This window comes from Desmodus rotundus, chromosome 10, assembly GCF_022682495.2.
Source record: "Desmodus rotundus isolate HL8 chromosome 10, HLdesRot8A.1, whole genome shotgun sequence".
In the NCBI taxonomy this organism is placed as follows: Eukaryota; Metazoa; Chordata; class Mammalia; order Chiroptera; family Phyllostomidae; genus Desmodus; species Desmodus rotundus.
The window spans coordinates 69713935-69737984 of NC_071396.1; the positions used below are offsets into that span (position 1 = coordinate 69713935).

Genomic DNA, 24050 nt, shown 5'->3' on the forward strand with positions numbered 1-24050 from the left:
CAATTATAGTGCCATTTTGCATAAAAATTAACTGTAACGGACAGTACAATTTCAAATAACATTCCAGGAATTTAGCAGATGGGTGTCCTAATTCATCAAACATAATCTAATGAGCACCTATTAAGTGCCTGGCACTTACTGCTCAAGGGCCTGAAGATTCAAGGCTGAGCTCATTTACTCAATAGCAAATATTCATTGAGCACCTGCTCTGTGCCAGATACTCTTTTGGACAATGGGGACACAATAGTGGCTATTACAAATGAAAATCCCTGCCCTCATCGTGCTTGAAGCCTCCAGAGTGAGGTGAGAGACAGATGAAAAGCAAAGTAAGTGAAATGGGATATTTCATGTATTGAACAGTGATAAGTGTTACAGAGAAAAATAGAGCAGGAAAGGAGGATAGGGAGTGGCAGGGTTTCACAGGAAAGGCCTCACTGAGAAGGTGAATTTGAGCAAAGACATGAACGAGGCTGGGGAACGATCAGGGGCTGGGGGAGAACATCCAGGCAGGAATGGCAGGCTCTGGGTGGGAGTCATGCTGTGTCAGCAGTGGTGGACAGGCTGCCAGAGTGGGTAAGTGGGAGAGGAGGAGACGGGGAGCATTTGTACAACATTGTTTTAGGGAGACACAACGACTGCAGTTTACTCTTTGTGAGATGGGGAAGCATTCGAGGATTTGGAGTAGAAAGGTGACACAATTTGATTTATACGAGGTCTATCCAGAAACAGTCCAGCCATTGGTAGTATAATGAGAATGGTTTGAGGTAACCTGGCAGCCAATGAGAGTAGACTGGAATGAGCATGCGTGAACAATGACGGCTTCACAGAACTAGTCAGTGGGGGTGGTAGATGCTGTTGAGTGAGCATGTGTACTGTGCGGCCGTTGCATTCACAATGACTAAGTGAGTAGAATCTGTATCAAATTTTGCATTAAGCTTGAACATTCCTCCTCAAAAACTATTGGGATGATTCAGAAGGCAGCAGGTATGCACAACTGGTGATTGGCAGCTTCATCACAACAGTGTGCCTGCTCACGCATTGTATCGTGTGTAGTTTTTTTGGTGAAACATCAAATCACCCAAGTAACTCAGCCCTCCTGCGGCCCAGATTTGGCACCCTGTGACTTCTGGATTTTCCCAAAACTAAAATCACCTTGAAAGGGAAGAGATTTCAGATGGTCAGTGAGATTCAGTAAAATACGATGGGGCAGCTGATGGCAATTGAGAGAATTGTCTGAGGTCCCAAGGTGCCTACTTTGAAGGAGACAGAGGCGTCATTGTCCTATGTATGTTTCTTGTATATTGTATCTTCTTCAGTCTCTATTTTTCATATTACATGGCTGGATACTTTCTGGGTGGGCCGTGTATTCCAAAAGGATCAACCTGGCTTTTTATGGAAAACACCACAGAGAGTACAAGGGCAGGCAGAGGGAGACCAGTTCGGAGAGTAGCAGAGTAACCGGGCCAGCAGAGATGGTGGGCTGGACGGGGTGGGGTGATGGACCTGCTGGCCGTAACAGATGTGAAGGGATGGAGGAATGGACTCGTTGCAGTCCTGATACATTTTGAAAGTAGAGCCACAGGGTTTACTGAAGGGACTGAATGTGGAGTGTATAGAAATGTTTGTTAGTTTTGTATTTTCTGTGGCCTGAGACCCTGGAAACCTGGGTTGGCCATTGGGTGAAGACTCGCAGATGACCTGGTTTGTGGGAGAAGGCTCAGGAGTTCGATTGTAGGTATCTTAGTTTCGAGATAGATTTCTCCTACAGGGTGAGTGAAACCCGTTCTTGCCTTTAAGAATCTTGGGTCTGGAGCAGAGACTCTCAGTAGCAAACGTTACTACGAACACAGTGAGATGTACTTGATGGGAACGTGCACCAGTTGCCCGACAGACTGTATCGGTGGGGAGGGGGCAACTCACTGGAGTGGAGGTGGTGACAGAGGGGAGTTTTAAAGCATAAGGTCTAACAGTGCTTGGAGAAAGTGGGTGGGTTGGAAGCTTCTAGACCCCCAGGGGCAGCACATTCAAGGGCGTGGAGCTTTTGGAAAACTACACACCACTCAGTAGGCCATGATTACTGAAACTTGTGTTGTGGGAATAAAGTGAGGCTTGAGAGACAGGATGGCTTAGTATGTGGCTGCCCTCAGTGTCTTATCAGCGAGAAGGAAGGGATGGGGAACGACTGGAAATATTGTATTGCTTAGAAAGAAACAGCCTCTCAATTTCAGACTTGCCAAGAATGCAGCTGGTGACAAATACCAGTAGAAAACAATAGAGAGGAGGTTATAATCTGTGCCTTTATTTTGTTACTATTTTTTGTTTTTTCCATAACCAATGTTTCCCAAGCTATAAAAATGCTGTGTTCCCAGCAGTATCGTAATTACGACACTGTATTGAATAGATCATGGACTGAATTTGGTGGAGGGCGCTCGAAATCCACCTGAATCCGCTGCCAGCTGCACTCTCGTCCCACTCAGGAGAGTGTTCAATGGGGCTGCCGGGGAGAAAAGACTTTAGTAAAGATGCTGTTGGAAAGGATTTGACAGGTTTTCTTGATATTTGGTATTGGGTAAATAAAAAGTTTGGTTGTGAGGGCTTTTAAAAAAATACTATTTTGATGTATCTGTTACCTCTTCTATTAGGTGACCAAGTCTCTGACCCAGGGGTCAGGGCTCAGCAGTTTTTGTAGAACTGGGTTGAAAGCAGTGGGTAAGGGCCAGCTGGGGGGCCAGATTGGAGCTGTTGTTAAAGCAAGAACCAAAGGTCGCCTGAGCGTTGTAATTAACAGGGTTGTAGTTCCTCCCTTTCTTGATCATTCCTCTTTCTCTTCCTCTTCAAGTATCCTCCCCTCATTGGAAGCCCGTTTCAATTCAAAGCGTACCTGGCTCCTCCTTGCAGCAGGGAGCTCCTCAGCCTCATAATCAGTTTATAGGAGGGGCTTCTTTGGAAAGAAGAGGAAGTAAGATGTTCCCAACCTTGTTTCAGTGATAATCATCACTAACGTAGGCGACTAGTACTCTTTCCGCCAGTTATTACTGAACATTCTATTGTGAAGGAGATTGAGCGCAACTGAGATGGAAGAACATATCTGTTGTGAAATAGAGTTTGTAATGAGTGTTATATATTATTGAAGTAAAGATTAGCTAAAGTACAAAGACACGTAGTTGGCATGTAACTTCTGCATATACCAGTAAAAAGAAAGTGGCATATGAATTTATGAAATGTTAAAGCCAGTAAGATTGCGTAGCTTGATTTTGTAGCAGTTAGTCAAAATACACACAAATTGTTGGCCTCCCTCAGGCCTTGTTATCTACTAGCCATTTCTGTCCAATTGCAGTCACTCAGTAGCTTTAAGACGGTTAATTTCCTTGTAGGCCACCAGTGGTTACAAAACTTTAGTCTAAGAATCACCTGGGTGCTTATTAAAAATGCAGAAATGGTATCCCTGTTCTCTGTCCAGCCTGCATTCCGTTTACCAGAGCCGCATCCAGAGGGTTTGAGTGTCACCCTCTGCTCTCTTAAACCTTCACTGATTTGCTCCACCCCCTGAATGATGGCACCCAGTTCTATTGGTGGAGGATATGTAGGCATATTTCAGATGTGCCAAAACAAATTATATTAGAATTGACCTTTAGGGAAGGTCAAATTAGGGAAGTGACCTTTCTAAAAGAGCATTTAAAAGAAGTGATAAGTAAATACATCTTGAAAAATAAATATTTTAATTTACTTTCTTATGATAAAAATAATACTTTTGTAGAGAATCTGAAACAGAGTTGGCCCTCCAGAGGTGATCACTGTAAACATTTTGGCGTATCATCGAAATGTTTCTTCTCGTCGTGAGTCTGGATGTTGAAAACAGCAGGCTTGATCCACAGCCTGTGTCGGGTTAGAAGTTAGCGTTATCCTCTCCACCTGTGTGGCCTCTGCTGCGAGCCCATCTCTTCCCTCAGAACGTACCACCTCTCTGCTCTCGGGATAGCTTACTGTTTTCCCCTGCCCCTTCATGTTTCCTGCTCTAGGTCAGAAACACCAGAGGGACTTCAGGAAGCTCTCGTTCTGCCTTAAATCTGTGTGATTGTTTCCGGTAGAGTTTCCCCAGTAAATGTGTGAGGACCAGCCTCATCCTCTTACCCAACCCCCTTTCACTTTTGTATCTTTGCAGTTTTTCTCATCTTTCCAACACGACTGCCCAAGGCTACTTTGGGGGAATAAGCACCCCCTTTCCCTGCTTATTTGAGGACCCTCTAAATGGAAGAGTTTTAAAGTGAGGAATTAGTGTGGCTTCCTTAACTATTGGTTTGGCCAAAGTTCACTTGGTTTTCCCATAAGATGGCTCTAGTAGCGCTTAGTGGTCTTTTTTTTTTTGATATATTTATTGATTATGCTATTACAGTTGTCCCTTTTCCGCCCCTTCACTCAACTTCATCCTGCCCACCCCCTCCCTCCCACATTCCCCTCCTATAGTTTATGTCCATGGGTCATACTTATAAGTTCTTTGGCTTCTACATTTCCTACACTATTCTTATCCTCCCCCTGTCTATTTTCCACCTATCATCTATGCTACTTATTCTCTGTACCTTTCCCCCCCTCTCCCCCTCCCACTCCCCTATTGACAACCCTCCATGTGATCTCCATCTCTATGGTTCTGTTCCTGTTCTAATTGTTTGCCTAGTTTGCTCTTGTTTTTGTTTTAGGTGTGGTCGTTAATAACTGAGTTTGCTGTCATTTTTACTGTTCCTATTTTTGATCTTCTTTTTCTTAGGTAAGTCCCTTTAACATTTCATATAATAAGGGCTTGGTGATGATGAACTTCTTTAACTTGACCTTATCTGAGAAGCACTTTATCTTCCCTTCCATTCTAAATGATAGCTTTGCTGGATACAGTAATCTTGGATGTAGGCCCTTGCCTTTCATGACTTGGAATACTTCTTTCCAGCCCCTTCTTGCCTGTAAGGTCTCTTTTGAGAAACTAGCTGACAGTCTTATGGGAAGTCCTTTGTAGGTAACTGTCTCCTTTTCTCTTGCTGCTTCTAAGATTCTCTCCTTGTTTTTCATCTTAGGTAATGTAATTGTGATGTGCCTTGGTGTGTTCCTCCTTGGGTCCAGCTTCTTTGGGACTCTCTGAGCTTCCTGGACTTCCTGGAAGTCTGTTTCCTTTGCCAGACTGGGGAAGTTCTCCTTCATTATTTGTTCAAATAAGTTTTCAATTTTTTGTTGTTCCTCTTCTCCTTCTGGCACCCCTATAATTCGGATGTTGGGATGTTTCAAGATGTCCTGGAGGTTCCTAAGCCTCTCCTCATTTTTCTGAATTCTTGTGTCTTCATTCTTTTCTGGGTGGATGTTTCTTTCTTCCTTCTGGTCCACACCACTGATTTGAGTCCCAGTTTCCTTCACATCACTATTGGTTCCCTGTACATTTTCCTTTGTTTCTCTTCGCATAGCCTTCATTTTTTCATCTAGTTTTCGAACAAATTCAACCAATTCTGTGAGTGTCTTAATAACCAGTGTTTTGAACTGTGCATCTGATAGGTTGGCTATCTCTTCCTCGCTTAGTTGTATTTTTTCTGGAGCTTTGAAGTGTCCTGTCATTTGGGCCACTTTTTTTTTTTTTTTGTCTTGGCGCGTCTTGGTTACTTAAAGGGGCGGAGCCTTAGGTGTTCCCCGGGGCGGGGTAACGCTGCTGCGTTGTGATGCTGTACATGGGGGAGGGGCTGAGAGGGAGCAATGGCGCCTGCTCCACTCTCCACCGGATTTCAGCCACTTCCTCAGCTACCCCCAATCAAATTGGGCCCCTCTGGTGCTGGCTCCTGGGTGGGTGGGCGGGCTTGTGCATGCCCCAGGCCCCTGTGGGTCTCTCCAAGGACCTCTCCTGTGAGGCTGGAAGTCTCTCCTGCTGCCGCCCCAACCCCCACAGGCGTTTTTAATCAGAGGTTTGAGGCTTTATTTCCTCGAGCTGGAGCCCTGGGTTACGCAGACTGCTTCGCTCCCCTCCGTTCATTCCTCCCAGTTTATCTGTGCGCGAGTGTGGGGCCGCGGTGTGCTACCCGCACTCTGCCTGCCCTGCTCTCTGCCACTCTGAGTCCAGCCCTCTCGGTTTATCTGGGCGAATGTGGGGCCACAGGGTCTGCCAGTGGTCAGACTGCCTGCTCCGTTCGTCCCACACTCCGCCAGTCTCGGTCCCGACACGGCCACGCGAGTCCTCTCTGCCCTGGCTGCCTGTCTCCACCCCTCCTACCGGTCTGGATGTATGTTTCTTTTTTATCTCCTTGGTGTCGGACTTCCCTGCCGTTTGATTTTCTGTCAGTTCTGGTTGTGCGAGGAGGTGCAGTGTGTCTACCTACGCCGCCATCTTGGTTCTCCGCTTAGTGGTCTTTAACATCATTCAAAACAGTTGTTAGATTGTATTGTGACAGCTGCCGTATCAGCAAAAACATATCAAAGTTTGTTTTGATAAGTTTTAATATTGAAAATGGAAGAAAAATTTTAATACTGAGGATGGGAGAAAATATGCAACATTTTCAGCATATTATGCTTTATTATTTCAAGAAAGTGGAAAATGCAACTAAAACACAAAAAACGGCTTGTGCAGTGTATGGAGAAGGTGCTGTGACTGATGAAACCTGTCAAAAGTGGTTTTCGAAGTTCCACACTGGAGGTTTCTCACGGGACGATGCTCTGCGGTAGGGTAGACCAGTTGAAGTTGATAGCGATCAAATCGAGACATTAATTGAGGACAGTTAGCATTATACCACACAGGAGACAGCTGACGTACTCCAAACATCCAAATCAATAGTTACTGGTGAAAATGGAAACTATGTCTTTTATTTTACAGGAAAAAACCATAAGGACTTTTTGGTAACCCAATACATACAAAGCTCCAGTTATAGACAGATTTATTTTGTTCATTTTAGATAGAGAAGTTAAAACTTTTTAAACTAATTTCATTGTGAGAAGTGTAGTAAATTAAAAAAATGATCAATATAGGAAGTGAACCAGGTTTTGCTGTGATTAAATCTTTTTTAAAAATCCTATACCATAAAGAACCTATAAAAACATCTTAAGATGAAGTGTTTTTCAGCCTTGCAGTTTTTCTTCAAATTTATTTTTATCTGTATGGTTTTAAATTAATCCCCATTGAACTAGAAATATGTGCTTTTAAAAATTGGAAGAGCTGTTTATTGGCTTAGTTGCCCATTATAGAAAATGAATATAAATGATACATCACACCTGTAGCTGTTCAGTCAGTTTTAGTACACTCTGTGGGAAATTCAGCCCCTGAAGGCAGCTCTAACCTGGGGCTGCGTTTTTACCTACTGAGTCACTTCAGAGGCAGGAGGGAAGATGGTGGCTGAGCCAGTCCCTGGAAGCTTTAATCACAAAGGATTTGCGGTGTAATCAGGAGACCCTTTCAGTGCTCCAGACACCCAGTGAACAGCCCTGGAGGAAGGAAACCTCTTACCAGCTCCTTCAGAGACCTGGACGAGGCACTGTTCTCAAGCAGTGCATTTGTGTGCCAGTGAGATCTTTTAACATTCTTTGTAGCCTTCATCCATTACTAGCGGCCAGATGAAAGCTGATGCATTTCAGTAAAAACAGAATAATTACTCAGCCGGGTATTTGTATTGAAGGATGAAAAAATTCAACAGCCTGTGAGTTATAAAAGGATCCAGAATGCCAGAAGAGCTCCCATTTCCTCTCTCTGTGAGAGGTGTGATAAGAGATGTGAACACTTAGTAATTAGTTGTGGGGTGGCACGGATTCCATTATGTGGAACATGGGGGAAACCAAATTTGGAATACAGAACTGTCCTAGAAAACCACAGGATTAAAAAGAGAAACTGATCCAAGTTAACACATTCTGTGTAGGGAAGCATTGAGAGGTATTAATTGTCTGTAGTATATACTACAAATCTGCCAGCAGGTTAGGGGTCAGGCTGAATTAGATCTGATTTCCCAAGACATCACTTGTAGGCATGTGACTTAAGGCACATTTATTTTAAGTGAGGCTGATATATTCAATTATTCACTCATTTATATATTTAATGGCCACTAGGCTGCCAATAATGGTTGCTTTGTATGATTTTTTAAAAAGCATTAACTGACAACAATAATAGAATGCCTGGACTTTTCCCATATATTTGATTTCTTTTTCTTAGCAATGGGAGTGCCTTTCCCCCCCCCCCCATATTTCTTTATCGATTCGATCCTACGTGATTTCTGCTGTGTGAGTCTTAATGACTCACCACCTAGAACTTTCGTAAGCACAGTATAAACACAGGCAGCTTACCTGCCTGGTCCTTGAAAGGTCTTTTGCCCCTTGGCTCTCTTTCTCATTCTCACGACATGGCATTCTGGTGAGAAGTTCGGACGCCTGCATGAACCTTCCTTTAGGCGCTAACCACAGAGATAAAAGCCTCAGGACTTGAAAATGGACAGGTCAGATCTGCGTCTAGCTGATCATCTGATTTTACAGGGCTCCTAGATGAACGTGTTCTCGAGACTCACAAACACTAACTGTTACCTCGTTATTTGTTCATCGGTTATTTGTGGGCAACGTTTTCCTGGACAGGCAGAGAGTTAGAGCGCAGGTGTTTGCTGTTAGGTCTTTTTCAGACAGCCGTCACTTCTGGCTGTCCTGACCCCTGTGGTATGGACACCTATGAAGACAGACCCAGACTGTGGATTCTCGGCCAGATACCCGATTACTGTACAGTCTTACTGTTTTAATTTATTCACTCTCTATGGTTCACACCTCACTTCTCACAGATGCAGAGTCAGATGTTGGGTAATAGAAAAATATGCTCCTGCATTACCATGCCAAAGAAATCTTACTGCTAATAAGTTCTTCCCAGAGACAGGATTGGCCAGCAATATAGAGGAAATAACACTGTATCCTTTGCTCTCCTCTTTTGACTTTAGCCATGGAATTCTTGGAGTATTTTAAACAATGGAGTTGGTCATTTATAATTTGAAACATTTTACTGGCTCTTGTCAGTTTGAGGCCCTCCACTATTGATGCTTTCAAACTTGGAACTAATTAAAATTTAGGCTTTCCATTTGAGTCTTAAAGCGACGGAGTGGAAAGTTATAACTTGTTAAGATTCCAGAAGCAGAGTCAGTACCATTCATATTTTCTCTAGAAGCAACAACGATCATTTATTTATTTTTGTTTTCCAGGGATAAAATGGCAACTTGGGACAGAATCCTGAAGGTTCACACTAGATTAGAAACCTCTTTTTATCCAGGAAGAAACTAGAATTGTGATGTTTTATATCTGTATTTTTAAAGATAAGTAAGTAGGGGGAAAAATTGTCTTTAAAACAAAATATAATTTTATAGAACTTTGAATTTACTGAAGTTTGACTTACATTAAGTAGAATATTGAGTAAGGTAGCATATTAGCAATGTGGAATTACAGATGATCATATGTAACAATAAAAGTTGTCCAGTTCTGAAATAGGAATGTGAGGTTAAGAGTAGATTTTATTGGTGTGCCGAAGTGGAAGCCGGACCTGCGTGGAAGAAAGCTTTGTTATTGGAGGCAGAAACTCAGATTTCATTCTTGGCTCTGCTTAACTGTTACTTAACCACGAGCACTTGTGCACTCACCTTCCGGTCCCCATCTGCCCTGTGGGGGTAACATCCACTTCAGGGGGTGGGGGAGCTTCTGTGAGGGGACGTAGGGGCAGGTCCCTGCACCACACGTTTGTGTGTTCCCTGTGAATGACTTCCTTTACTTTCACAAGCACCATACCGTCAATTAAAAACTAGTTGCTAAAGCGTGAAAGGTATGTGAGAAATTATCTCAGCTGTCCAACTCATGAGGATCCATTGCATTTTAGAAATTGAACTTTCCTTTTAGGAAACCATGGGTAGTATTTTATAATATCTGTGGAGAGTTTAGTTAAGAAGCAAATATGCCACATTTGGAAAATGTTCTACACCTTGAGGCTATAACAACAGTTTCTTTTTTAGAAAGTGTGATTAATGGTTAGCAGAAAATGAAAAAAAAAAAACAGTTGCTGTTTTTAGCTTATTTTCTTACACTTTCCAGGATACTATTTGACATAAGCACTGAACACTCTGCTCTTAGGCATATTTCATTGGCACTCTGAAATTTCCATTTTGATTTAATTTTTTCCTTAAAACCTCAAGAAAACTGTGGGAGTGCCTTTGGCTAAGGGAAATGAAGTCATAGTCGATTCTGAACTCTATTCAGTGATAGGGAACACTGATGAATGGCTGTGAACATAGCCATCAGGAAACTGAATTCAAGTCTTCGTGTTAACTACTGAAGAAAAATATATCTATATATTTACATATTTGGCAATTTCCTCTCCCAGGACCAGTTCTTTAAAGTATTTCTTCTGTATATTGAATAATGCATTAAAGTGCTTGTCAACATGGAAAAATGCAGATGTGATGGGCGGAAACACTGCCTTGTGCTTTGTGAGGCGGATCTTTCTAGTCCACTCTGGGGCAAACTAGGATTCTCCTGGGGACAGGGTAGACCCGTAAATTTAAACCCTTTAATTGCACCAGCAGGAGTCTTACCTACTCAAGTTACTGATAATGATAGCATCTCAGCAATAATCGTGTTAAAATCTTAGGCTAAAATTCTTTGCCAAGTTACATGGAAAAGGAGCATATCGGTGCAGAGGCCAATTAGCCATTATTTAGGTTTTCAGATGAACTCCAGGAACTTACTATACACAAAGACCAAAACTTTCCATGTTAATCTGTGGCTTGTGTGTGTATGTAAGTCTGGAGCTGTCACTTAAACCACAAGAATACATTCTTTATCAATAAAGCTTTTCTTCTCAATTGGATGTTTTTTAAAATGATTGCTGATGATGTAGGGGGTCACTGGATGACTTCCTGTGTGGAAAGTGATGGAGCCCTACCTAGAAGAATGACATGGAAAGTTGACATTTGTTGTTGCCTATTGGAGAATGCATTATCCTCCTCTTGGAGAGTGCGTTATTGCGCAAATCTCACCTCTAGGGGTCCTTGTGTTTATAAGAGTCCTGACATTTATAAAGGACTTTGCCCACCAGCTCAGTCCACTCTCCCTGTCTTCACCAAGCTCTAGTCAGAGGTGCTGATGCTCTAGTAGGGCATCACTTACTTTCTTGCCCCTCTACTGCCCTGTTCCAGCATTTTCTCTCAGCTGGACTTTTGCCATAGCCTGTTAACTGCCCTCCCGCTCTCACCAGCTCCTTCACTCAGAAGTCAGAGCAGTCTTCTAAAAGTATCAGTATGACCCTGTCATTCCTCACTTTACAATGCTCCATTGCATTACAAATCCAGCCTCAGAAACTGGCTTGCCAAGCAAGACCCACAGGTTGTGATCCACACACCCCCATCCCCCCCCACCCCTCCCCACTCACCTAGTCAGATCTTCTACTTCATCTTTCACGTCCTGGGTCCCAGCTTTCTCAGCCTTCTCTCTGTTCCTTGACCATGCCAAGCTCATTTCCTCCGCAGGGCCTGGGCACTATCTTCCTGGCGGGCAGGATCCTCCTATCTTCATAGGGCAGATTCGTCTCATATTCCATCATCTGCTCAAATATCCCCTCTCCTTGGAGAAGCCCGCCCTGACCACCCAATGTCAGCAGCCACCCATCTCCTTCAGATTGAGTTATCTAATAACATCTGTAGCTGACACATTTTATTTCCTTTTCTCCTTCAGTTAGAACACAAGCTTCACTAGAGCAGAGACCTGTTTGTTTATATCTGATGTATCCCCAGGTTTCAGAATGGCTATTTAGGAAATGTTGGCTGGAGGAACATATTAATGAATAACGAAGTGATGTGGCCAGTATTTCTAGCCTTAACTGATACATATCGAACCGAAAGCAAAGACACTTCGTTAGTGTGTGCAGTTGTATCATTGCTAAATTTGCACTGACCTTTAAAATGTCAAAATAAAGTCAGACCCATAGTTCTGTCCCCAGCCTCTGGAGTTCAGGAATGTCAGTTTGGGAACTTCTTTATTTTTACATAAGGATGACAATGCAGACACCCAGAACAGACCCTGAGTTGGTACTTCTTCCACTGCCTGTAGACTTAATTTGCATGTAGTTTGTCTCCTCAGGAACCCTGCCTCTCCCATTAGTGCTGTCACTGAAAGCTCTTAGCACCCTTCCCTAGCACCAGTCCCTCTTCTCCCAGAGAGGGGCCAGCTGCTTCTTGGCTTATTGAAATGCATCTAGGGAACTTGTGGGGACAGTCAAATACTCTTGGCATTTCCAAGAATATAGAGAAATATGAGTACACATTGATAAGGTGGGTGCCTACACAATCATAATCTCCATATCTGTCTACCGAACTACATCTATTAAACAGAATAGAGATCTAAACATTTTTTAGCTTAAAAATAAAAGCTAACTTACTGAAAACAAACCAGGTTTTTCCAATGTATTGAGTAAACTAAGAGTGTTTCCTTCAGGTTTCTCAGATTATCTGGGTAAAAAACATTGTTTCAGGGAGTGAAATACAACCTTAATATAGACTCAAATAATTAAGGAGGCCTTTGCTGTCTGTGCACTGGGGGGCTGTCTTTCCTGCTGGAGGGCTGGCGGTTGCCCGCCCTAGTTGTTCACGCCCTCGGAGCTGGGGAGTAAGGTCAGTGAGTATCTGTCTTCACTCTTCTTAGAGGACAAAATTTCCTTAGATTTCACGCTGTTACTACAACAGTGTCCCTGGTTCTCAAGAACCCTAGCATTTGAGAATCTTAGAACAGAAAGGAAGGTGAATTCCATTGAGGTCACAGAGCCTGTGGCAGCGTTGAAGCCAGAACACAACCTCTCCTGGCTGGTTCGCGCCCTCCTGCCCCATCAGGGCTCTGCCCCACCATGGCACCCCTCCTGCGCTCTTATTTATTCCCGGTGTTCCTTCTGTCTTTCTGACGGTTGCTTTCAGGTGATGGTTTTTAGTGGACTGATGGGTAGGATTCAGCAGTTATAAATGTTTAAGTGAGTATGTATTGGTCTGCTAGACTCTTGTTTCCTATATGTTTATATTTTAATTATAAAAAATGAAAAAACTTGTTTTTTAAAAAAATTTCCATTGTAGTGCTACTAAAGGTATTCCGTAGGAATCCTGTTGTATACATGATTTATATTAAGCATTTTTGACACTGTCTTAGGTTTATGTCTTTTAATAAAATACCACTGAATTTTTAAATCAGCAAGAGAGGAAGGTAAATTTGAATAGAGAAGCTAATTTAGTTATGAGATGGGAAATTTTTAGCGATGCTACTTCTGAAAGTGGAAAAGATGAGGACAAACTGACTTTTTTTTTTTTTTTTTGCTTTAATGGAACAAAAAATTAAAGCTGAAAAGGAACCAAGCCTGAAATGCATGACAATGACTGTTTTTTATAGGTGAAATGAACTGGGAATTGTGAATATGATTTCATTTACATCTGCGCGATGCTGCCTTTGGAGCTCATTACCGTTTCCTTGGGCAGTCATTTAATAACTGTATCCCTGAGAGGGGCATAATGAAACACAGTTTATGCTTCTTAAAAAGTAAAGGACTACTCTTGCCTTCGCCCCAGGGTACTTAATGAATGTCCTTACCCCAGCTTTTAAGATTTGGAGTTTCTAGGTGTTCTAGCCTTTTTAGCTTATGCAAAACACAATTAATAAGGTAAATTTGGTATTTAAAATAAAAGCCCAGTGTAAGCCAAAGCTAAGCATAAGCATTTTGTATCGTTTTCTGTTTGGGATTGCAAGTGGTGTTTATTTTCAGTAACTGAAATAATCAACAGCTATGTTTAATCCAAAGTGAAAATATCAGGCGAAGAGACAGGAACATTGGAAAATAGTGATCTTTAGTGAGTTGGAAAGGGAAATGTGTGACTTTAGTGTCAAGGATTATCCAAGAAACCAAGGAATGAGTATCAGAAAAAGAAAAACCAAGACAGTGTAACTATCATGAAAATCTAATTTTAAAAAATGTTCTGGCATTTGGGGGCAAGATTGGAAGTACATTGGAGGAAAATAAGGTGTAAAACTATTAAAATATTGAGTTAAAGTTAGAAGTACTGTATTTAGATGCTTATGACTTGGTTTGACATTTAAGAATCTGTTTATTGCCTGTTTCTGTTGTCATGTGGGTGGGGAAGAAGACTATTGTAAAAAGTTTTGAAGTTGAATCGACTGATCAAGGTCATCAGTACCATTTACTCACAAGTACAATATGAACTGATTCCCTTTCAGATATGTGGAATTAAATATTGATTCCAGTGAGATTCCACAATTTAAAAGCCTTACATTTTTAAGGCTTATCACTTTACTTCCTTTCAACAATGGTAGTTTTTTATATTAAAAGTAGTCAAAAAGCAGCAATGATTTTTTTATGCATTATATTATGCATACAGCTGGAAAAAATAGTATACCTAGGAATGGTTGGACAAGGGCATAGGAGTTTATTTAAGGTTGGAGGTTCTGTGATGCATGTGGCGCGTACCAGATAAAGGTATTACACAGTGTATTCATAGGTAGAAAATAGTGGTGTTATTTTAATATTGAAATAGTTGATAGGTGCTTGCTGAGCTCTATCCATTTTGCATTTGTATTCAGCTTTTGTAGAGCTGGCTCTTTGCCGTAGGGAGTCATGGAATTAGAGACAGAAGCAGGTGCAGAATGGTTTCATGACTCGAATAATAACACTGAAACTCAAAATTCAGATATGTTTTACTAAACTTGCGTTTTTATTTATTTTTTTAACGATATTTTTAAATTTATTTAAACTTGCGTTTTTAATTCATGTATAGTGAGTCCAGGGACTAATGTCGTGGGTTTAGAAAAATTTCTGTTTTCACACATATCTGACAACTTTTTAAAGTTTCAAGTGCGTTGTTATGATATGTCTATACTACAACCATATTTGTGTAGAAACTCCTTAGGCTTAAAAAAAAGTAGTAAGGAAATTGGAGGATGATGAAGGAGGTGACGGACTGGTTGGCTTGAGGGCAAAGAAGACCCAGAAATTCCCTGCCTTTCACTGCCTCTTCCCCCACCTCCTGTCCCCACACCCACCTCACCTTCTTCGCCAGTCCAACCCCTGTTTTATGGAAGTAGGAGATTTAAAAATTAATTTAGTCACCCAGGACACACGTGGCAACATATTTACTGCTGGCACTTTTATGTATTATGTCTGTAAAGGTCATACATAGATTTTAAAGTGAAAGGAACTGAAATGTTTATATTTTGCCATGTGACTCTGGTCTTCTGCATCTGGAACAGCTTTGACATGTAGTCATGGTTATGGCCATTGTCTGATGAAGCATACATAATAAAGAACCCCGCGGAAGGCATCCACGTTTTTAAAAACCAATATGATTTACATGCAGGAACTGTCCTGTCTAGGAAAAATTAAGTATTTTTTAAAATATGCTTTTTCTAGTAGTCATTTATGTTTGTTAAATTCATGACCTGGTGACTTTTTAAAAAAGATTTTATTATTTATTTAGAGAGAGGGGAAGGAAAGGAGAAAGGACAAAAACATCTATGTGTAGTTGCCCCTCACGTGTCCCCAACTGGGGACCTGGCCTGCAACCCAGGCATGTGCCCTGACTGGGAATCAAAGTGGCGACCCTTTGGTTCACAGGCCCACACTCAATCCACTGAGCCACACCAGTCAGGACTGACCTGGTGACTTTTTGGTCACTCTTTTATAGATGTTCTCTAAACTACCTAAACATTTCTTCTTGTGTTTTTGGAAAGCCCTCTGTCTATTGATAAAAGTGTGAGAATGTAAACAGACCAATAGTGTCTATTACCTTGTAGGGAGATTTTTGTTCTGAAAGTTGAACTGAGTTCCATTTTTTTTTAAACATAAAAATACCTACTTTACCCACTTAATCATTTACTACAATGATTAAGAACTCTAAAGAACAGTTATTACACTTTAAAATGCAGGCATATAGGAATGGGGTTGATTTTATTACTCAGTCATCCATCAAACAGGTACTGAAGTGCTGACTGCATGGTGGGTACTGTGTTGGTACAGTGGTCCCCTGTCTGCAGTTTCACTCTCGGGCAGTTCAGCTACCTGTAGCCGACTGTGGTCTGAAAATGTCAAGTGGAACCTTTCAGAAGTAAACAATTCATAAGCTTTAAATTGCCCACTGTTCTGAGTAGTGTGTGACTCCTCACTCCGTCCTGCTTGTGACACGATCATTCTTTGTCCACGCCACAACACCCCACATACACCCCTGCCCTTGAGTCACTTAGTAGGCGTCTCGGTATCAGACATTTTGAGAGAGTGAGAGAGAGAGACCACATTCACATAACTTTTATTACAGTGTGTGGTTGTATTTGTTCCATTTTATTTGTATCATTAATCTCTGTGTCTAATTTACAATTCAGCTTTATCATATGTATGTATGTATGTACGTATGAAAAAAAACATAGTATATATGGGGTTCAGTGGTATCCATAGTTTCAGGCATCCACTGGGTATACCCGGCAGGTAAGGGGGGGGACTCTTGTACTGGTTATATTGGGGAATAAACACATATGATTCCCACCCTTGAGTGTAAGGGAAGGTAATTAAGGGAAGGTTGAATAATTATAAAATTTGATAATTTATAGGAAGGAAACAATAAGGCACAAATAGAATAACCGTGTAAAAGGGGAAAAGTGTCTCAGTCTCTTGGCCAACACTTGACGGATGGGTTACTGGCCACGTGAAGAACAGAGGAAAAATTGTTTTCAGCAAAGGGCATAGCATGTCTAGAATATCTTGAAGCGGAGAATCTTGGTGTGGTTTGGAGACTGAAAGGAGACCCTGTGGCTGGGCCAGTGCGGGACAGCGGGGTAGGCCCTGCTGCTGGGTATGGCCAGGGAGTGGAGGCCTCGGCCTCCCCTGAAGGCCATGGTAATTAAACAGTTTACGCTTAACTTCAAGCACATTGGAAAGCTGCTAAAGGGTTTATGTTTTATGAAGGTCATACAGAATAGAGGTGGGCAGGAATAGAGACAGTGAAAAGGAGGTTATTGAAAGAATTGAGAAGAGAAATGATGACTTCCTTCGTGGCAGAAAACCAAGTGCAGATATAAAGTTTACCCTTGAACAACACAGGTTTGAACTGCATGGACCCACTTATATGTGGATTACTTTCAATGAAGGTATGGCAGAATTTTTGCCTTTGGGGCTTTTGTATCGATTCCACCAAGCTGCCCTAAAGCAATCATATTTTTGCTTCTTTGTTATCAATGCATGAACTGTTACATCTGTAAATAAATATGAATTTCTGTTTCACATTTAGACCAATACCTTTTTTTGGTCTTTAATATTAGTGATAAGTATAATGTCTACAGTGTTTCATATCATATAAGACAATATTGATATACGTACTGAGGGAATTCATCTTGTAAACAGATGATGAGAACTTACAGTATTGGTAAATACAGTACAGTAATATAAATATTTTCTCTTATGATTTTCTTAACATTTTTTCTCTCACTTTATTGTAAGAATACAGTCTATAATACATGTAAATATAAAGTATGTGTTAATCCACTGTGTTATCGGTAAGGTTGGGGGTCAGCGGTAGACTTTATTAGAAAAGTTTTTCTGGGAAGTCAACAGTTACACGCAGAGTTTTGTCAGTGGCAGGGGGTCAGTACCCCTGGCCCCCGCATTATTCAAGGGTCAGTTATATTTTGGAGGAACATATGTTTACAATATATTTACAAAATCATATATTTTGCAAACCTTTCCTATTATTAGATAAGGAAGACAAGGGAAAGGAAAATGTCAGGGGTGACTTACGGAATTCTGGCTTGAAGGAATGGCATTGCTGTTTGTTGAGGTGAGGAAGAGGAGGGGAGGAACAGATCTGGGAGAGAAAAGTCAACAGATACCTGGGAGGACAGTAAAGCGGAGGTTGCATACTAGTGTTAAAGTTCAGAAAAGAGGGTTGGACTAGACAGATGAACGTGCGAGTTGATGGCTGATAGGAAGTATTTCAAACCCTCGGAAAGGGTATCATAAGCTGGGGAGGGAATGTAGAGAGAGAAGAAAAGAGGTCTTAGAATGGAGTTTTCCAGGACATTCCCACACTTAGAGGTTGGATAAGGTATAAGCTTATCAAAGAGCATGAGAAGTAGCAGCCAGAGAGGTAGGAGAAAAGGAGGAGAGTGTGGTGAGTTCTGAATCCCAAGAGATGGAAACGCTTTGACAGGGAAAGTCCCATCACCAGGCAGGGTCGACTAAAGGTCAGATGAATCAGGAGCAGACAAGAGCACGCGGTCCGTTGCATTGACCGCAAGAGCCACCCGAATGGAGTGAGACAGGAGTGGTGGCCAAGAGGAAGGAGGAAGTATAAGACAGCAAGGATCAACAGAAATTTTTTTGAGAAGTTACGAGTGGAAAGCAGAGAAATAGGAAATAGCTGACAGAGGATGTGAGATCATGGAAAGGCTACTTTGCTTTAGTAAGATGGGAATCACTGGAGTATGACTAGTAGAATTTTAGTCTGCAGGATATACATTAGATTGGGTGTGGGCCAGAATACTGACGTTCACACAAGGCAGAAGTTGGTTTCTGCCTCACAGACCATCCAGAGTGGGTGTGCTGTACTCCATGGGGTCATCCAGAGACCCAGGCCAAAAGGGGCAGCTCTGGCATCGTCCTGAACTTGGGGTCTCCATGACTGGGGCTATGGTGACCACATATCTCACTAATTTCCAGCCAGTAAGGAAAAGAAATCTAAGGCAAGTAAGTGGCTTTGTCTTTAAACCGTGATGATGGTCTAAACATTGACTACATTTTCTCTGTTGTCTCACTGGTCAGCCTTTGTCACATGGCCACAACTCAGGTGGTCTCAAGCTGGGTGGAGGAGTACCAGCAAAAACTGAAAGTTTAGTTACTTAAAAGGAAAATGGAGAAAATGGATTCTAGGGAGTGTCTATTTTATAATATTTACTTTCAAGATTTGCTTGAAGATCTAAAATGTGATATAAGAGGAAAAAAGACAGTGTGTTAGTATTATTTGGATTACCGTCTTGCTCTGAATTTAGATTTGATACTTACATACATTTTGGGCAACTGAGCGTATGTCAAGTCGATACGTCTCTTATTCAACAGAAAGAATAACTGGTGATTGTAAAAAGTAACCCTGAACGAAGCACTGATGTCGTCTTTAGTCTATGACATAGATCAGTATTTATTTGTGATGTTTCTCCTCCTCTCCAAATTATTAAACATATTCCAATGTGTATTGTGAAGATGGCAACTAAATAGTTTTAGCTTGGAGTTTTATTTTGCATAATTTTGCATTCTACTAATGTGTGTATCGTTTGCTTAAGGCATTACACTAGCCCTCTGCTCATGAGATTTTTACCATAAAATTATAATTAGGAAGGGAAAATATATGACAATCTGAGATATTTGTTTTTGAGGTAGTTGCCATACACCCAAGATAAGAAATTACTTAGAATTACATGGTAACCACAAGCATAACAGCTCTGTTGCTGCTTAGAGCAAAAAACAGCTTTACAAAAATGGACGTCTTTTCGTAGGGAAAAGTAACAGCAGAAAATAAGTTCTTTGCATATGATCGTGTTCAGTTCCCTCAGTTAGCAGAAGTGGAATCTGAGGCAGAGCATACGTAAGTGCCTTGACCAGCTAATACTTAGAAGATGGTGTTTATATTTTATAAAGTCTTTTCAGAATGTAAGAGCAGATTATTATATATTAAGATCTGTTGTTTGAGTTTCTTATGAGCTAGTTCCCTTTCAGCCCTGCAAGGGAACTAGAAGGAAGCCGGGAACAAGCCTGTGAGAATGGATTTGTGAGGGAGGGGAAGGCGATGCTGCCCAGCTTCCCTCCAGCCAGGGCCAGTGCTTGTCCAGTATATGACCCATTCCACGTCACTGGCCAAGCCTCTGTTGTAGTTGTTTCCGTGAGGAATCAAAGAGATAGGCATTTGATCATTCAACAATGAGAGATTCAGGGGCTGGGAGAGGCAGAACAGGGTTCCTAGAGATAGGAAGGAGATAGGGAATGAGAAAGAATGGGTGCTTCTGTGATTGGATCAGCCTTCCCAGAGATTCAAATATATGTTAGGCTGATGGAGCAAATTCATTTTTCTGAAATTAAATGTATCTGTTATATCATTACTATGGCATTACTTTAGTGTTATTTTAGAGTCATCTGTGGCAGAAATCTAATAGAACTAAAACCTGGGATCATTACAAATCAACTTTTACTTCTAGTGAAATGTTAATTTTGAATTATCCACGGGCACCTGTCTTCATGGTAAATTTGACAAGTCGTCTATTAGTTGTGTGCACTAGGATCATGCTTTCATTGTTAGCGTTTCTCTGCAGCCTTCATGTGTAGCATCCTAGTTTTCTTGCCTAGGAAAGGTAATTGCACCCAGTGATGGGACTTTTCCTTTTTCTGCTTGCAGAACAATCAACCATGACAACCGAATCTGGCTCAGACTCAGAATCCAAGCCTGAGCAGGAGGCCGAGCCCCAGGAGGCGGCTGGTGCGCAGGGGCCCGCAGGGGCACAGCCGGGGCCGGAAGAGCAGCACCAGGCCTTGGAGCAGTTTGAAGCTGCTGCAGCGCACAGCACCCCCGTGAGAAAGGAGGTGAGCCCTGGGACCATGCTGCCCCACTCCCCTGGAGTGGCTGGCATCACCCAGAAAACCAATTAAAGAATGTTTACTGAGCTTTTCCAGGGTCTGGTCTGACCTTGGTCTCTTAGCACTAGAGGGAACTATGAGGAGTCATCTGCTTCGCCCCTTCTGGTCCCAGGCAGATGAAAATTGGTGCTCTTTTAAGGCTTTCAATGAATGACATTCCACATCCATGCTTGGTAACTCCTTCATTTGATTAAAGCTCTTAAACCCACACTGAAGTCTGGATTCCAGGTTATTGGTTTTATCTGGGTTTACAGGAAGGCTAGACACCACACTGATGGCTTTAATTATGCTCTTGATTTTTATTCAAGCCAGGGGTTAGAGCTATTTTGGTTTTTCCAAATGTTGCCAGCTACTCTTTGTGGATGTTCATTCAGGTCAGTCTCTTTCCCTCCTCTCCCCCGTGTACTTGTATATTTTCAACTCTGTTACATACTAGGCATATTTCAGCTGTCACATGTAATGTGGGTATTTCTTTTTAAAGTTTCTATGTAAAATATAAAGCATGGTTTATACCTGGGCCTTGAATGAATCCATGTTTAAATTTCTTTGGCTTAAAACATTAAACCTGGAATCAACATGCTTTAGAGTGCTGGCTCACATGTGGTAAGGAAGTAAAGAGTCCCCTGCAGATAATTTGCTTTTCATAGGTGCAAGCTGGAATTTCTAGACCCTGTGAGAGAAGAGAATGAAATCAGCATGTTAGTGAAATTTTTTGAAAGGCACGGCACATTATTATAACATTAAACTACAGTATATGTTTAAAACCTGATTATTTTATTTCTTTTCCCAGGGTATTTAAGTTTTGCTTTTTAATAGTATTGAGAATAACATTTGCTTTCATGTTTTATAGATTCTCTGTTCCAGGATGTTTTGTGATGGGGAGTAAAGGGCTATTCTTTAATTTTTTGAAGCAAGATCTATGGAGCTGTTGTTTTCTGGTGTTCCTTTACCTTTTCTTTTGTTTTCTTGGAGGAGTGATGGTGATAGTGTTTGTTTTTAAATCTTCAGAAATTTAAAATAACTAGGCTGGCTTTTCTTCATTCTTTCCTCTTTACTCTGAATGGAAATAAAAATGAAACTGGGGGAGCGTTGTAGAGATGGAAGAGTTCTATACCCAGACATGATTAAATATGCCATGTCTTCTGGAGTCAGATGTTCGAAACAAAACGAGAGCAATGATCTTAAACCCTTAGTGGGAAAGATGACTGGTTGCACAGTCAAGAGACCCAAATTGGTCCTGTGTCTTCCCCTAGTATTTTAGTAGCCTGGAGACATTCAAGTCCGCGGGGCCTCAATTCCTTATTGACAAAATGAAGAGATCAGACAAGATAATATTCTAAGATTCTTCCACTCTCAAATTCTTTGATTCATGCTAGGAGCCCAGTTCTGTTGGAGGTATTTAACAAAGTACCTTTGGATAGTTAGCAGTGACTAAAACATGGGCTTTGGCTGCATTTGAAGTCCAGTTCACTCGTCTTGTGACCTCGAGAACCTTTGTTAAGATGGTGCTTTTTTGCTTTCTCCTCATGTGCAAGTGAGGGCAATAACACCCACCTCCCAGAGCTGTGAAGATGGTTAAATGAATAGATATTTGCTAAAATAGTTGATATTTTTATTTTATATATTTTTCTAGTTTTAAAAGACCATTTATTAATCTTAAATATTTATAGACTCATGGGTTAAAATATTTATCAATTTATTACCAATAGGTTATTTGTTGGGATTTTGTTTGGAAGGGGCTTAACCTGTTACCTCTACCACTTTTCCCCCCCGTGAAAGAGGATTCCAGGTTATCTCCCCTCCCCCCCACATTCTTTCTAGATGCTTTGAACCAGTCCCCTGGCTGTCTTACGAAATTCAGTGATACTGATATTTTAATTTTATTTTTAAATATATTTTATTGATTATGCGATTACAGTTGTTCCATTTTTTCCCCCTTTATTCCCCTCTGCCCTACATATGCCCTCCCGCCAGCATTCCCCCCTATAGTTCATGTCCATGGGTCGTACATATACATTCTTTGGTTTCTCCATTTCCTACACTATTCTTAACCTCCCCCTGTCTATTTTGTACCTACCATTTATGCTTCTTATTCTCTGTACCTTTCCCCCCATTCCTCCCTCCCCTTCCCCGCTGATAACCTTCCATGTGATCTCCATTTCTTGATATTTTTAAATTGTAGCACATTGTATGACTGTGATTGACATTTCATTTTGAAGTACTTGGTCTGTTCTGCTATGTGCTTAATTGCCTCAGTGATGGGTTGGTGTTTCAAGTATATGGAAAGGAGGCCTCCCTTTGACCACTGGTGGTTTATGATGATTCCAGAATTGATACATAAGTAACCCAGAAAGCTTGTTCTGATACAGAGGTACTTTTATCTTAGTAGAGGAAAAATGAAATTTCATCTTCCTACTACATAGATAGGTTGATTCCAGGTAAAATTTAAATAAAAAGTAGCCTGTGTTGACTTTGCACAGGATGAGATGAAATGTAAATTAAAAGTCTTATGTAAATTATGAAGAATTTAACAATGTGTTATATTATACAAAATTCCAAGGTTCCCGAACTTCTTAAATTAACTTAAAACCAGAATTAATGTTTTATGACTGTTTTGCACTATTTTAAGGCTTCGATATGCAAAGACCAACAGTTAACAGTGGACCATGTTGCCACCAGAGCAGGCTTTCCTTTGTGTTGGCTGGGGCGGGCCTTCTTGGCTGCTTTGGACTTTGAAGTTGGTTGTTCGCTTTTTCTTGATTTCGTCACTCGGCAAGTGATTTTTTGTTTGTTTTGTTTTGTTTTGTTTTCCCTCTTAGGACCTTTTCAAGACGTTGCCTTGAATTCCTGGGCAAGGTAGTGGAGGGAAGGACTGTATTGGTAATCTTCTGGATGTAAAACAAGATGGAAAATGCAGTTGTGAAAACAGGAATCTGTACCTGAAATCCAAAATAAATATGCTGAAAAATAACTGTGATTATATTAGTGTTGTAAAATTATGGAGACTAATACAGAAGAAAAGTTGAAATGATAGTACTGCCTTTACTCTCAAGTCCCTGTCCATTTAGCTACCAGCAGGATAGTATGTTCACAGGAGAGGAAATTTCATGCTTATTCAAGGGGCCTAAACTGAATTTCGGAACATATTTTTCTCTGGACTGTCAGTGTGTATTTTTGTAGGCCGGTGGAGTGGTAGTTTGGCCCATGAAATGAATTTGCACTAATACCATTGATGGCCGGTCATTTAATATACAGATGAGGGGTGTAAAAAGATTACACAGACAGCAGTGTGGAGAGATTGCCAAGGAGAGTGATTCAGGGGAGTATTTTACTGTTACACAGGATGTCCTCGGAGTTTTGAGTCTAGCTTGGACTAGAT

At 41.3% G+C, this 24050-nt stretch overlaps 1 protein-coding gene across 18 annotated transcripts in view; it reads left to right on the forward strand.

Moving 5' to 3' along the window:
* EPB41L3 (erythrocyte membrane protein band 4.1 like 3) overlaps positions 1-24050 on the forward strand; it is a 219221-nt gene that overhangs the window by 110334 nt on the left and 84837 nt on the right. For 17 of the 18 annotated variants that reach the window (XM_071219524.1, XM_053912636.2, XM_024580420.4 and 14 more), the window contains one exon: positions 20433-20617. In XM_071219524.1, coding sequence (XP_071075625.1) covers positions 20444-20617 — 174 coding nt within the window. In that variant the 5' untranslated portion in view covers positions 20433-20443. Of the gene's footprint in view, positions 1-20432; positions 20618-24050 lie in introns of those variants that run through there. The other variant, XM_071219523.1, reaches the window with a different exon arrangement.